The sequence below is a fragment of the Choloepus didactylus genome, chromosome 9, assembly GCF_015220235.1.
Source record: "Choloepus didactylus isolate mChoDid1 chromosome 9, mChoDid1.pri, whole genome shotgun sequence".
Taxonomy (NCBI): Eukaryota; Metazoa; Chordata; class Mammalia; order Pilosa; family Megalonychidae; genus Choloepus; species Choloepus didactylus.
The window spans coordinates 135,105,411-135,120,302 of record NC_051315.1 but is presented as its reverse complement, the minus strand read 5'-3'; the positions used below and the strand labels follow the sequence as shown (position 1 = coordinate 135,120,302).

The 14,892-nt window shown below is 52.2% G+C and overlaps 1 protein-coding gene across 5 annotated transcripts in view; it reads left to right on the top strand.

Annotated features, from left to right (window-relative positions):
- Nucleotides 1–369: 369 nt before the first annotated feature.
- The window catches only part of THAP4 (THAP domain containing 4), a 51,642-nt gene continuing 37,119 nt past the window's right edge, over nucleotides 370–14,892 (top strand). For 4 of the 5 annotated variants that reach the window (XR_005218869.1, XR_005218871.1, XR_005218870.1 and 1 more), the window contains exons 1-2: nucleotides 370–589; nucleotides 2,549–3,702. Coding sequence is in view for 1 of the 5 variants with exons in the window: in XM_037850051.1 (XP_037705979.1) it covers nucleotides 513–589; nucleotides 2,549–3,702 (1,231 nt within the window). In the remaining 4 variants the exon portion in view is untranslated. The other variant, XM_037850054.1, reaches the window with a different exon arrangement.

Below are 14,892 nucleotides of genomic sequence, written 5' to 3'. Positions count from 1 at the left end.
AGCGCGTCGGGGTCGGCTGCGCGGGGAGGTAGGGCGGGGCGGCCCCGCCGCGGGCGGCCTGAGCCCGTTTCCAGCCCTCTCCAAGGGCGCTGCGTGCTCCGCGCAGCCCTGCATCCGGGAGTCCGAGGAGGGCCCACGAGGCCACGGCAGCAAGCCCGGGCCGGGCGCGCAGTCCGCCCGCGGGGCCATCTTGCCGTACGGACGGGCTGCGGGCGCGCCCATGTCGGCGCACGGAGCCCCGGCCGGGGGGCGGCTCCCTCGCCCGCCCCCTCCCCCGACTCCTCCCGGAGCGCGGCTGCCTCTCGGTCCCCGAAAGCCGACGGGGCGCCGGGGGCCGCGGGCGCGGCACGCTCGGTCCGGCCCGGCGAGCAAGGCCCCGGGCGCCCGCGCGCCATCTTGCCGTACGGCGGAGGAAGCTGGGCCGGCGCGCTCCCTCCCTCAGGGCGGTCCGCGGCCGGGCGCGGCGCGGCGAGGCGAGGGCCGGGCGGCGGGCGGCGGCCCCGAGGCCCGAGATGGTGATCTGCTGCGCGGCCGTGAACTGCTCCAACCGGCAGGGCAAGGGGGAGAAGCGCGCCGTCTCCTTCCACAGGTAACCCGGCCCGCCGGCCCCGGCCCCGGCCACGCCCCCGCCGGGGAAACTGAGGCCCGCAGGCCGCGCGGCCCACGGGGGAGCTTTGTCCGCGGGCTCGCGGCGCGCGCGGGCGCTGTGTGACCTTGGCCGGGCCGGTGTCTCTGGGCCGCGCCGCCCCGGGCCCTCCCGCGCCGCTCGCGCTCCCACTGATTCGGGCCGTGCGGCGGACCCCGGCGGCGGCGTGTGCGGGACGCGCTCCTCCGCGGGCGCCGCCGGCCTTGGGCGCCTGCGGCTCGTCTGCGCCTCTGCTGCGCCGGGGCGCCTGCCTTGGTTTCTGCCGTCGGGAGAGTGCCGGTGGCTGCGCCTCCGCTTCCTGAGTTCACACGCCCTGCCGAGGCGACCCTTTGCCAGCGGCCCCGCAGGCCCGGCGCGGTAGCCCTGGTAGCTAGAGAGCCCCGGCCCCGGCCCGAGGTGAGTCCGTGGAGGGGCCGGGAAAGGACCCGAGGAGAACCCGGCGCAGAGCCGAAGGCGGCGTCCGCACGGCGTCTGGGGAAGGCCGTGTGGGCCGCCGAGTGCCACCCCCGTGGGCGAGGTTCACCTCGAACAGTCGTGGCAGTGGCCCTCTTTCCCACGTTCTCACAGCGGCTCTCACGAAGCTGGGGCGGGAGGGTGCGCGTCAGGGGTTTGCGTTCCCCCAGAGCGCAGCCCACGGACCGACTCCCCCAGAAGTGCTTGCTGAGTTCAGGTCCTCCGAATGAGTCGTGTGCCCCGGGCTTTCACTCGGGAGGTACACGAACAGTTTACCGAGGGGGCTGTCTTAAAAACCACTTTATAGATGTTCTTGTTTTATGTCCCATGAGTGTTAAGTTTTTAAAACCTTAAATGTGTGTTCATAGGTTTTACCGTGGTGGCAACTGAAAATTAACAATGATTTGTTTAAGTCTTAAGTTTATCAAAAGGACTGTAACATTAGGTTACTGCATAGGCCAGCCATGAAGTTCTCTCGAAAGTTTCTTTCAGGGCCTGTGTCCCAAGGTTTGGTTACTGTTTACTGGTTTTGAAAATGAGGCAGAGCACTGCAGAGAAGGCTGCTTTAGGCTTCACGTGGTGTGAATTCCAGCACAGGGCATCAGAATTGGGGGATCCGTGGGAAAAGTAGCCCAAAAAGCACAGTATCCAGGATCTTCTTGGCATTGAGAAGGAAAACTCAAATAGCATGTTTCTTTGAATCTTCTGAGTGTAGTTGAACTTGTCTTGGCCCTGGCCCCCCATGGCCGCAGGTGGAGCAGACAGCTCCTGGGGGATGGCCCCTCTTGTCTGCTCAGCTTGGTGTGACACTTTCTAAATGTAGGTCCTACTAACCAGAAGAAGTGATTGTTAGGTATTTATTAGGTATCTTGTTCAGTATCTTCTAGAGGCTGTTGCTTTTTAAAGGGAGGGGTTTTACTCTTGGCAGTGAAGTCCAGCAGGAACACAGAACTAGTTTCTGGATCTGACCTCTTACAGTAGTTCTCTCCCCATCTTCAACTGCTTGGGCCACAGCTGGGCTGGGCACTGCACTGGGCATGTGGCATGCTCTGGTGGCCTCTCGCTTCCATCTCTGCCAGCCAGCAGCCAGCACTCTGCTTGTCTTCTAAGTAGGAAACACCCCCCACCCCTGTCTCTGCACCCCTTCTCCCTGCACCCCCTGCACCCACAGAGCACTTACCCAGCCTTTGGGAGGAACCATTGACCTTTCTTTCCTGCCTTAGAGACAACACACACCTTAAGGGTAGATGGTGGGTTTTTGATCTTTCTATCCCTAGTAATATCTTGTAAGTAGAGGGTATTCCTTGATTCTTTATTCAAGTATTTTTTAAAATAGGTGACATCAGTACAGCCTTGGGTACTTGTAAAACAACTTGCTTTGCTTTTACAGTTACTTAGAGAAAAGACATTACATTGATTTTTTTAAGTACCTTTTCATTTGTCCTGCAGGTTCCCCCTGAAGGACTCAAAACGACTGATCCAGTGGTTAAAAGCTGTTCAAAGGGATAACTGGATCCCTACTAAGTATTCTTTCTTGTGTAGTGAACATTTCACCAAAGACAGCTTCTCCAAGAGGCTGGAGGACCAGCACCGCCTCCTCAAGCCCACGGCTGTGCCCTCCATCTTCCACCTGGCTGAGAAAAAGAGGGGGGCTGCCAGCCGTGGCCACACCAGGAGAAGGGAATCCAGCAAAAGCACAGGGAGCGTGAAAGGCCATGCAAGTGGAGTGGATGACAGAGCAGCTGAAGGGTCGTCGTCGTCTGCAAGTGAAAAACCAATGGCCAAACCAGAGTACAAAAAGCTGAAGCGGGCCGCCCAGCAGGGCGAAGCCGCCCCCCGAGCCGGCCAAGGGGCCGTTCGTCAAGTCCAGGCGCAGCAGCCATCTTTGAAAAGAACTTCAGAAGAGAGCCCGGCCGCCCCAAAGGCAGGCGGCCAGGGAGAAGCCAAAATGTCTGCCACAGGCGCAGATACCACCACCCCCGAGGTTGGTGTGGCCGATAAGAGTGGCATCTCCATGGACGACTTTACCCCTCCAGGATCTGGGGCGTGCAAATTCATCGGCTCGCTGCACTCTTACAGTTCCTCCTCCAAGCACACGCGCGAGAGGCCCCCTGTCCCGCGAGAGCAGACGGACCGAAAGCGGCTGAAGAGGGACTCAGAGCCGAGCTGCAGCGGGGGCAGTCTGGGGCCTGACAAGGGCCTGGCCCAGAGCCCCCCGAGTTCATCCCTCACTGCCACGCCTCAGAAGCCTTCCCAAGGCCCCTCTGCTCCTCCTGCAGATGTCACCCCCAAGCCGGCCACAGAGGCCGTGCAGAGCGAGCACAGCGACGCCAGCCCCATGTCCATCAACGAGGTCATCCTGTCGGCCTCCGGGGCCTGCAGGCTCATCGACTCGCTGCACTCCTACTGCTTCTCCTCGCGGCAGAGCAAGAGCCAGGTGTGCTGCCTGCGTGAGCAGGTGGAGAAGAAGAACGGGGAGCTGAAGACGCTGCGGCAGCGGGTCAGCCGCTCTGACAGCCAGGTGCGCAAGCTGCGGGAGAAGCTGGACGAGCTGCAGCGCGTGAGCGTCCCCTACCCGAACGGCCTGCTGCCTCCCAGCTGCGGTCAGTACCCAGCGTGCCCGGCGGGCACCTCCCTCCCTTCTCACCAGGAGTTTCCTGTGAGGTGGCCGACGTCCCCGGAGCCCTGCCCCTGTGCTGGACACACTCCCAGGGCAGCAGGGGCTCTTGCACGCCCACTGCAGTCTGGGCAGGAGCCGTGGCCGTGGAGCAGGCACCGAGGTGGGGGCCTGCAGAACGCGCTCCTGGTCCTTGGAGAGGCCTGTGGGGGGGGCGTTTAGCAGACGGAAGGGCGGTGTCTCAGGTCAGCTGAAATGACTTCAGGAAAGCCTGATCTGCTCCATACATGGGGCCTGCCACGGGGGTTTGCCATTTGGAAGGGGAAAGTTGGCATCCGTTTCAACGTTACACAAAAGTTAGTTCCAAATGGATTAAATGTTAAAGAAAGTAAAGTCAACAGTAAACTATTAGGAAAAGAATGTATAAGGAAACTCTTATAATCACAGGGAGGTTCCTTGTATTCATGATTTGATGAATGTCCTTGAAGTTAAATCATTTCGAGCATTGATTATTTTTAAAAAAACATTTAAAGCATTTAGACACATGGAATAGATTCTCTTGTAAAAATTAAAACTTTATAGAAGTATATAGGCTGATAAATGAAAGTTCCTATTTCTTACCCACCTCCCAAGATTTTTCCTGTTTGCTATTAAACATTTGGCATATAGCATTTTAGACTATTTTCTAAATGCTTTTGTATCTGTATAAATATAATATTGAACATATTATTATAGGCTTTATGCCTATGTTCCTGTTTTTCTACCTGTTTACTGTTGAGTGCCTTTTAAAACTTGGTTTCTAGGTATTTGCATATTGAGAGTAATAATTCTTAGCCTGTTGTTTTGGTTTGCTATATACCAAAAGTAGGTGGGCTTTTACAATGGGGATTTCTTAGCTTACAAATTTATAGTTCTAAGGCCATGAGAACTTCCCGATGAAGGCATCAACAGGACGATACCTTCTCTGAAGAAAGGCTGCCGGGATCTGGGGCTCCTCTGTCACACGGGAAGGCACATGGCGGCGTCTGCTGGGCCTCGTCCCCCAGGTTTCATTGCTTTCAGCTTCTGGCTTCAGTGGCTCCTGTCAGCTTCCCCAGGGCTTTTTGCTGTGAGTGTCTCTTCATTTCATCTCTCTTAAAGGACTCCAGTAAGGGGATTAAGGCCCATCTTGAATGGGGTAGGTAACATCTCATAAGTCCCACCCACAACAGGTCTGCACCCACAGAATGGATTAAAAGAACGTGGTCTTTTCAGCTTCAAACCACTACACCTGTATGTGTGTATACACACATCCACGTCTGGAAAGTATCTTCTGCGCCATCGTTCCTTTCATCGCCATCATTGTTTCTGGGGTGTAGTTAACACTTCAGTGGGATGGGTCTTTGATGTGGGAGGCTGTGCAGGCCCTCCAGGCCCTCCGCACCAACCATCAGCACCGCCAAAGCAAAGCCCCCCATGGGGGAGAACACGTTCAAGGGTGCCCAGCAAAGCTAGGTACTGTTGGCGCTTGGACTCTTAAAGGTATGTACTGGATTCTCTTAGAATTTTGAAACTATTTGTAGTTTCTCACATCTGATATTTTGGGTCCCTTTTCCTGTTTCTCTTGGTCAGACTTTGAGAAGTTGTCACTATTACAAGTCTTCCAAACACCAGCTTTTCACTTTATTGATCAAGTCTATGTTTTTTGTTTCTAGTTTGTTTGTTTTCACTTCTCTCCACTTTCTTTGGTTTTATTTTGTTGTTACTCTGGCTTCTGGAGGTAAAGCCTTAGTTTATTTTTTTAGTTTCTGTTTCTGACTCCTGCAGTTAAGGCTCTGTGTCTTCTGCCACTTTGGCCACACTCGTGGACTTGCCTCGCGCTGCTGCAGTGGCTGGCTTTTCTAAATAGTTTGTAATTTCAGTTTTGATTCCTTCTTTAATCCCAGCATTATTTAGAAGGTTGTTGACAAGCGTTCAAGTGGATAGATTGGGGTAGAGGAGCTAAATTTCTGTCATTCATTTTCATTTTATTGCATCGGAGTCCTATAATGCAGTCCCTTAAAATTTCCGCATTTTGAAATCTTCTGAGATGTCTTTGTGGCTTACTGCACAGTCAGTTTTTGTAACTGTTTCATTGTTGCTTGAGAAGAATGTGGCTCCCATTGGTTACAATGTTGTCTGCAGCGGTGGAGGCTGTGCCCCGCTTTCTGTGAGTCAGCGGATCTGCTCCCTTACTTATTTATCCACTTGACCTGTGGGTTTCTAGGAAAGCTAAGGTGTGTCTCTTACTACAGTTCTACCTTTGTCCATTTGTCACATCTCTCCGTTTTTACTCTATATTTCAAGGCCATATTGCTAGATGCGGTCTGGGATTCCAGGGGCCACCAAAACAAAGAACCACAAACTGGGACTTAAAGCAACAGAAATTTGTTGTCTCACAATTCTGGAGGCCAAAAGTCCAAAATCTGTAGGGGAGGAGTCCTCCTTGCCTCTTCCTGGCTCCTGGTGTTTGCCAGCGACCCTCTGCCTCAGCCTTCCCGTGGCAGCCTGCCTTCCGTCTGTCCGTCTGTGTCCAGTTCTCTCCTGAGGATGCCAGACGTATGGGATCAGGGTCTAATGCACGTTGGCCTCGTCGTAACCAATGACATCGTCAAAGACCCTGTTTGCAAAGTAAAGTCACCTTCAGAGTTAAGGCGTCAGGGAGTTGGGGCTTGAGCATGTTTTGGGGGAGGAGGAAGGTCACAATTTAGCCCATAACAGATGCGTGAATGTTCCCAGCAGCTATCACTAAGGAATAACTGTTTTCATCCTGTGTGTAGTCTTATTTCTTTATCTCTGTTTTCAGCCTTTTCCTGTGACTTTATCTTACAGCTATACTTGAACTCATTCTGAGAGCCTTTATCTTTTATAGAGTACCTCGACCCATTTACAGTTGTGATTATTGACAAGCTGGAATTTGTGCCTACCATTTTATTTCATTTTTTTGTCAGGCATTCAAATTGTTTCCTTTTCTGTTGTTCAAGAGGGTAGCTCTCAGGTTTTGAAAAGGAGCATTAGGCATGTCCTTGTGCAGTTGTTTGGAGCAGTCAGTGGCCCCTCCTGACTGACTTAAGCCACCACGTCAGTGACACCTGGGATCACAGCTCCATCTTGTTCCTCTTTCCCCCACCGAGCAGCCATAGTTAACTTATTTTACTGGCTAAGTTCATTGCTCTTTATTGTATCAGATTTTTCCTTTTTGGCAATATTTGTTGGGTTTTTTTTTGTTGTTTTTTTTTTTTTTAATTTTATTCCAGTAAAACTTTGAGAGAGGGTTTGTGGGTAGTTACGTTTTCTGGGTCCTTTGGTAAGAAAACATCTCTACTTTGCCCACCCACCCCCACCTCCATACACACATACTTGCAAGCTGGTTTGGTTGAGAAAAAATTCTAGGTTTAAAACTCTTTCCTGCCAGAACTTTGAGGCATCATTTGTTTATCTTCCAGTACACTCCGCTGTCTGGTGCCAATTAGATTTGTGGGCTGGCCTCTTCTCTCCAGAGACACATACAGTTTTCTTTCTGTCCCTGGCGTTCGGAATGCCACCGGCTGTGTCCACTGTAGGCCGCGGTCATTTCATCCACTTGTGGGCCCTTTCCACCACAGGCTCCTGGGGAATTTCCTTCTGTTCTTTCCTTGGTTGTTTCCTTCTGGGCGTGTTGGAGCGACCCGAACTGATTTTGTTCTGGCTGCTCTGTGGGGCATATTGCGGGGGCCAGTGTGGGAGCAGTAGGGGCTTTGGAGGGCTTGGGGGTGGTCCCAGCATGGAGGATGAGGGCTCATACGGGGTGGCAGGGAGGACAGAGAGGAGTGGCTGTGCTCAGTGTAAGTCCTGGCAAGAGGCATGGCGGGACCTGCCAGTGGGGGAGCCGGGAGAGGAGAGCAGGCAGGCTATCTCCGGAGTGTGGCCGGAGCACTGGGTAGATGGTGGGGGCTGTCCTCTGTCTGGGGGGACCCTCTGCCTTGGGGGGGACTGGGGCAGGAGCAGGCTGGGCAGCAGGGTGGGGGTGGGGAGCGAGGCGTTAGGATGCCGTTGCCAGGCCAGATTGAACGAGGCTACCCTGTGACCCCACCTGGAGCAGCCCATGTTGGGAGGGGCTTGCCGGAGAGGACACTGGGAGGAGGTGCGCTGGCCCAGGGGCCAGAGGGGGGCTCAGTCCGAAAGGAGACAGGGAGCTGGCTTCAGCCACTCAGGGTCACTGCTGACCTCAGCCTCCCGCGAGCCGTGGAGATGGAGCTGGGTCTGCATGGGGAAGGAGAGATGGGCAGTGGGGTCTCGCTGTGACGAGTGGGCATCAGCCAGAAGGGGATATGGTTTAAGGAGCGTTCAGTGCTGTGGGTGCAAATGGACGAGCACGTGCCCCTGCTGCCAGGGGTCCGGTGGAAAGGGCTGGCATGGTGGTAGGGAGGAGGGTGGGAGAGTGAGGAGGACTGAAGGGGAGGAGGAGGGCAGTGGGGAGCTGCGAGGAGGGCAGCAGGGGGTGGTGATCCTGGAGTGAGGACAGGGGACGGGGCGGGCAGCTGCCCTGAGGCATGGAGAGGGCTACTACCCCCATGCCCACTCTGAAGTGTGAGGTCAGGTCGCTGGCCGAGAGCCAAGGGGGGAGGCAGGAGGCCTGGGGGCCAGGAGAAGGTGTGCACAGTCCCCTGAAGACGGGGAGGACACCTGCTCGCCTCTCACCCTGCCCTGTGCACCCCACTGGAGACACGTGGGCATGTGAGCCAGCCTGCCGGCCCTCCTCCTGCCCACCTCCCACCCTCTCTCCTCCCTCCTCCTCCCACCCTCCTCCTGCCCACCTCCCACCCTCTCTCCTCCCTCCCTCCTCCTCCCACCCTCCTCCTGCCCACCTCCCACCCTCTCTCCTCCCTCCTCCTCCCACCCTCCTCCTGCCCACCTCCCACCCTCTCTCCTCCCTCCCTCCTCCTCCCACCCTCCTCCTGCCCACCTCCCACCCTCTCTCCTCCTTCCCTCCTCCTCCCACCCTCCTCCTGCCCACCTCCCACCCTCTCTCCTCCCTCCTCCTCCCACCCTCCTCCTGCCCACCTCCCATCCTCTCTCCTCCCTCCTCCTCCACCCTCCTCCTGCCCTCCTCCTGCTCTCCTCCTCCCACCCTCTCTCCTCCCTCCTCCTCCCACCCTCCTCCTGCCCTCCTCCTGCTCCTCCTCCCACCCTCTCTCCTCCCTCCCTCCTCCCACCCTCCTCCTGCTTCTCCTCCCACCTGCCCTCCTCCTGCCTCCCACCCTCTCTCCTCCCTCCCCCTCCCTCCTCCTCCCGCCCTCCTCCCCCTTCCCTCCTCCTGCTCTCAGTTTTCGATGGATGCCTCAGGATATCTGTGCTCTTGATGGTTTTCTCTTATGGATTTGTTCTTTTGGTCATTTAAGGATTTTCTGTGGCAGGCGCAATGTGCATGTGTGTTCTGTCCATTAACTTTAGTCAATCCCTTTGTTCTTGAAAAAGTTCCTGAAGACTCAGCCCAGGGGCCTGGAGGTGTAGGGCTTCTGAGGTGTGACCCGCGTGGCCCTCGGAAAGGTAGGCCTGTGCTTGTTTTCTGGAGCCCGCGGAGAATCAGCTATCTCAGCCCTGGGGCCCGTCGGTCAGTGTGGGCTGCCTACTGAGCAGTGGACAAAACCAGCAGGGCTGGCGGTGCCCTCGGCTTAATCCTGTAAGTATACCTGCATTTTTCTTCATTCCTTTGTGGTTTTGCTATTTGTATATCTCTTTGATTAATTTGGGTTTTTAAAAACTTGTTATTTTAGAAAGTCTTGAACAAATTAACTGGACTGGTATAATGAGCCCCTGTGGCCTTGCTACCTGCTCAGCATTTATCGATACCCGGGCATTGTTTCATCTCAGCCTCTACCCACTACCTATCTATGTTTGATTTTTTTTTTAATAGATTTTATCTATAGAGCAGTTTCAGGTTTACAGAAAAATTGAGCAGATAATACAGAGTTCCCATATCACCCCACCCCTCACGGTTTCCACTCTTTTAAGTCTTGCCTTCCCGCTGGACCTGTGATACCAGCACCGATACACACTTACCAGCCAAAGCCCACAGTTCTCCTTGGGGTTCTCTCTTTGTGTCCTCCCGTTCTGTGGGTTTTGACAAATGTATTATGTCATGGATCCACCATCACAGCGTCACACAGAATAATTTCTCTGCCCTAAAAATGCCCCGGGACCCCTGTTCACCCTGCCCCCACCCCCACCTCCCCAGGCCCTGGCCCCGGCTGGTCTTTATGCCATCTCTCCAGTTTTGCCTTTTCTGGGTGTCATATTGCTGCACTCCTGCAGTACATGGCCTTTGCAGCCTGGCTTCTTTCACAGCATGCATCGAAGGATTCTCCGTGTCTTCTCGTGGCTCGATGGCTCATTCCTTTTTAATGCTGAATAACACTCTGGGTATGTACGGGCCACAGTTCATGTATCCATTCACCGATGGAAGTACCTCTTGGTTGCTTCCGGTTTGGGGTGACTAATAACAAAGCTGCCATAAACATTTGTGAGCAGTTTTTTGTGTGAACATAAGTTTTTGGCTCGGTTGGGTAAAAGCCCAGGACTGTGGTTGCTGGATCATATGGTCAGACTGTGTTTGGCATTGTGAGAAACTGCCAGGCTCCCAACCAGGAGCCCCCACATTCCATGGCAGTGAAGCTCTCGGGCAGGGCAGGGTTTTCTGCATCTTGTCTGTGCACAGCCCACTCGGGGCCGGATGGTGAGAACTGGCCGGGGCAGTGGGTGGTGGTGACAGGCAAGAGGGGCTGGGGGCGGCCACAGACCCCCTGCTCCCAAGCCCACTCCTACCCGTTCTGGGCCAGTGCGAGTTGTTTTTTTTGCTCCCTGGGTAACTGCACCTTGGGCCCCACTTCCTCCAGGATAAGCCCACCGCACTGGCTGTGTGCAAATGACAAAGCCCATGCCTTTTGACTTTTTTCCCTTAGTATCAACACTCTGGTTTCATGCGTTTTATGCTAAGGCCCTTGTCCCTGCCCTGTTCTCAGGGCTGACTGGCAGCAGCTCCTGTCTGCACAGCAGGACTTTGCTGTTGTCGTTGCTTTGTCACCACAAAGAACAACTATTTGAGCTCCTCATGTTTGCCAACCAGAGCTGGTGTTTCTGCCAGTGTCCCCCTGAAATCTCTCCAGCTTGGAAGTGTTTCATGGGAGATGAGGTTTTAACTGGGTCACCCCCCAACTTGATCTCCTACTGGAAGATTGGAAATTAGTCTAAACGGGGAGATGGGACAGAGAGCTTAGGAGAGGCTGGGCCAGGGTCAGGGTCGGGAGAGGAAGCCAAGGCTGGTGAGAGCCGTCCACACGTGTCATGCGGGACTCTGTTGCCGACCGCTTCATCCCAGGGCCCGGGGCCTGCTGGGCACCCCAGACCCATTCTTCCCTGGATCAGGCCAGGCCTGCCATGCACAGTGCGGGGTGATGGCCAAGGATGGATGGATGAGGCAGAGGCTGAAATCCTTAACCTTTCAAAACTCTGGACTTTTCCTGCTTGGCTTCTAGAGAGACCATAAATGAAAGCTGCTTTGTGGCACCTGGAGCCAGTGTCCTACCCTGCTGCCGTGTGAGTGTAGTGCCGTGGTAGCCGAAGGAGAAAGGGAGTTCTGTGGGATCCCTGCAGACCTGCTCACTGAGTCGAGGCAAATGCAGTAGAACACACTGGGGGATGTGCGTCAAATCCTGGGTTCTTGTCTCCCCCAAATGCTGCCCCCCTCTAGTTATTTTATTTGTCTGGGCTTTGTAGAACTTCACAAGTTGCTTGCTGATTTGGCAATTGTTAGGTGGCCTAATTTGTGTAAATATAATGTTGGTCTTTATCATGTTCTTTTGGGGTTTTTATTGTTTACAGACTTCTTTTCTGTGTTGAAAGAAAAATAGCCAAAGCATCGTTGAGAGAAGATTCTGCACCAGGCAGAAGGATCTGAAACTTGCCCATCTTTCAAGTGGGGATCTTGAGCCATCCTTTCTTTCGTGTTCCCCTTCCCCTATTTCCTGTTTTGGATTAGATCTTCTGTCCTAAAAACTTACCCATTGCCCCTCTTCAGCTCCCCCTCCCCAATCCCCATACACATTAAATTTGTGGGTTATCTCCACAACTCCTGACTTGTGTAAAAAACCTGAAGAATCTAGGAACACTCTGTTCTGGTTTGCTAGAGCTGCCATTATGCAAAATATGAGAAATGGATTGGCTTTTATAAAGGGGGTTTATTCTGTTAGAAATTTACAGTCCTGAGGCCAGAAAAGTGTCTAAACCAAGGCATCAACAAGATGCCGCCTCCACTGAGGAACAGCCAGCGGCGTCCAGAACGCCACCGTCAGCGGGGAAGGCACGCAGCGGCGTCTGCTGGTCCTTTGCTCCCGGGTTGCGTTTCAAAATGACTTTCTCCAAAATTCCTCTGGGCTTCATGTCTTAGCGTCTCCAAACGTCCTTCTGTCCACATCTCCGAGTGTCGACAAGCCTCTGGGCCTCTTGGCTGAGCGTGTGTGGGGGCATGTTCCTGTAAACCAATCCAGACCCACCCTGAGGGGGCGGGGTCAGATCTCCATGGAAACACGCAATCAAGAAGACTAATATCTCTGCCCCCGCAAGATTGCGTTTAAGAATATGGCTTTTCCTGGGGGACATAATATATCCAAACCAGCACGCGCTCCAACCCTCATTTCCAGCCTCTGAGTTAAGACATCTCTCGACGTGACTCAGGCCACAAGAGTAACACTGCTGTACCTGAATTCACTAAACCTGCTTAGTCTCCGTCCTAGGACACAGAGACAACGGGATGGCGGGTGGAGGGGGTTCCATGTAGAAATGGAGAATGAGTGTGTATCCACATCACGCGGGAACTTTTACGCAGGTGCAAGAAACTTAGGTCAGGGTGGCAGCAAGATCGTTTCCTAGGAGACGGAAGAATGTAACTCCGTGTTTCCTGCTTGAACGCAAAGCTTGCTGTGGAGCCTTGGATTTGTGAGGAGGAAGGGAGGTAGGAGAGCGTGTGCCTGTCTGTTCTTCCCCTCGTCCGTCCCTTGTTCCTGAGCTGCAGGAGACTGAGCCCCTGGGGCCTTGGCGGCCCTGGCACTGGGGTGTGTTTATTTGGTGGTCTATTTTGTACTGGGTACTTTCCCTTCTCCTATCATTTTGTGACACGTGCTGATCCTTATCCCTTCTCCTCTTTTCCCTGGGATAAGACAGTGAATAATAAAGACTTATTGGTACCAGAAAAAAAGAAGGAAACGGCCCAGCTGTCTTCCAAAGCATCTGCTCCATTTGCGGTTCCCACCGGCCGTGGGCAAGAGCTCCTGTTGCTCCGTGTCTGTGCCAGTGTCTGGTTTGTCAGATTCGTGCATTTCAGTCGCTTCTAATAGGCATGTCTTCCTGTCTCTTTAATGTGACGTTCCCTGAGGACATGATGCTGAGCATCTCCTAGGATCATATGCTTATTTGCCATCTGCATATAGGTTGATGAAATATCTGTTCATATCTCTTGCCCTCTTTTTTTTAAAATGCAATTTTGTTGAGATCTATTCACACAGCATAGAAATCATCCAAAGTATACAATCGCTGGCTCGCAGTATCATCACATAGTTGTGCATACAGCCCCATGGTCTATTTTAGAACATTTTCATTACTCCAGAAAAGAAATAAGAGTAAAGAAGAAAACCCAAATCCTCCCATATCCCCTTATCCCCATATTATTGACCAAGAGTGTTGGTGTGGTACGTTTGATACTGATGATGAAAGAGTATTAAAATATTGCTGTTAACTATAGTTCGTAGTTTGCGATAGGTACATTTTTTCCATATACCCCTCTCATTAACTCCTTGTAATAGTGTCGTACATCTGTTCTAGTTCATAAAAGAACTTTTTTTTGTTATGTACAGATAATCACACACATTGTCCACCACAAGGTTCTCTGTGTTTTACATTTCCATGTTTTAACCTCCAGTTTTACTTCTGGTGACATCCATGACTCTAAACTTCCTCTTCCCGCCACATTCACACACCATTCAGCACTGTTAATTATTCTCACAATACCGTCACCTCTATCCATTTCCAAATGTATAAGTTCACCCTAGTGCAACATTCTGCCCATACTAATAACAACTGCTCCCCATTCTTTAGCCACATACTTTATCTTGGTAACCTATATTCTATATTTTATGCCTATGAATTTACATATTGTTATTAGTTCATATCAGTGAGATCATGCAATATCTCTCCTTTTGTGTCTGACTTAACTTCATTTAATGTCATGCCCTCAAGGTTTATCCATGTTGTCACATGCTTCAGGGCCTCATTCCTTCTTACTGGTGAATAATACATAATATACCACATTTTGCTTATCCATCTCTTGAAGGACACTTGGGTTGTTTCCATCTTTTGGCAATTGCTAATAACACTGCCATGAACGTCGGTGTGCAGATGTCTGTTTGCACCCCTGCTTTCAGTTCTTCTGGGTGTGTCCTGAGTAGCTAGACAGCTGGGTCATAAGACAACTCTATACTTAGCTTCCTGAGGAACTGCCAAACCATTTTATATTCCTACCATCGGTGAAGAAGTGTTCCAATTTCTCCATATCTTCTCCAATACTTGTAGTTTCCTGTTTGTTTAATAGCAGCCATTCTAGTAGGTATGAGATGATATCTCATTGTGGTTTTGGTTTTCATTTCCCTAATAGCTAGTGAAGCTGAGCATCTTTTCATGTGCCTCTTAGCCATCTGTATTTCCTCTTTGAAGAAATGTCTATTCAGGTCCTTTGCCCATTTTTAAATTGGGTTGTCTTTTTATTGTTGAGTTGTAGGATTTTTTTATTAATACTGGATATCAAACCAAATATTTTCTCCCAATGAGTCATTGCCTTTTCACCCTTTTTACAAAGTCCTTTGAAGCACACAAGTACTTTGATTTTGAGGAGTTCCCATTTATCTATTTTTTCTTTTGTTGCTTGTGCTTTGGGTGTAAAGTCTAAGAAACTGCCACCCATCACTAGATTTTGAAGATGTCTCCCTTTTCTTCTAGGAGTTTTGTGGTACTGGTTCTTGTGTTTGGGTCTTTGATCCATTTTGAGTTAATTTTTGAATAGGGTGTAATTTAGGGGTCCTCTTTCATTCTTTTGGATATGAATATCCAGTTCTCCCAACACCATTTATTG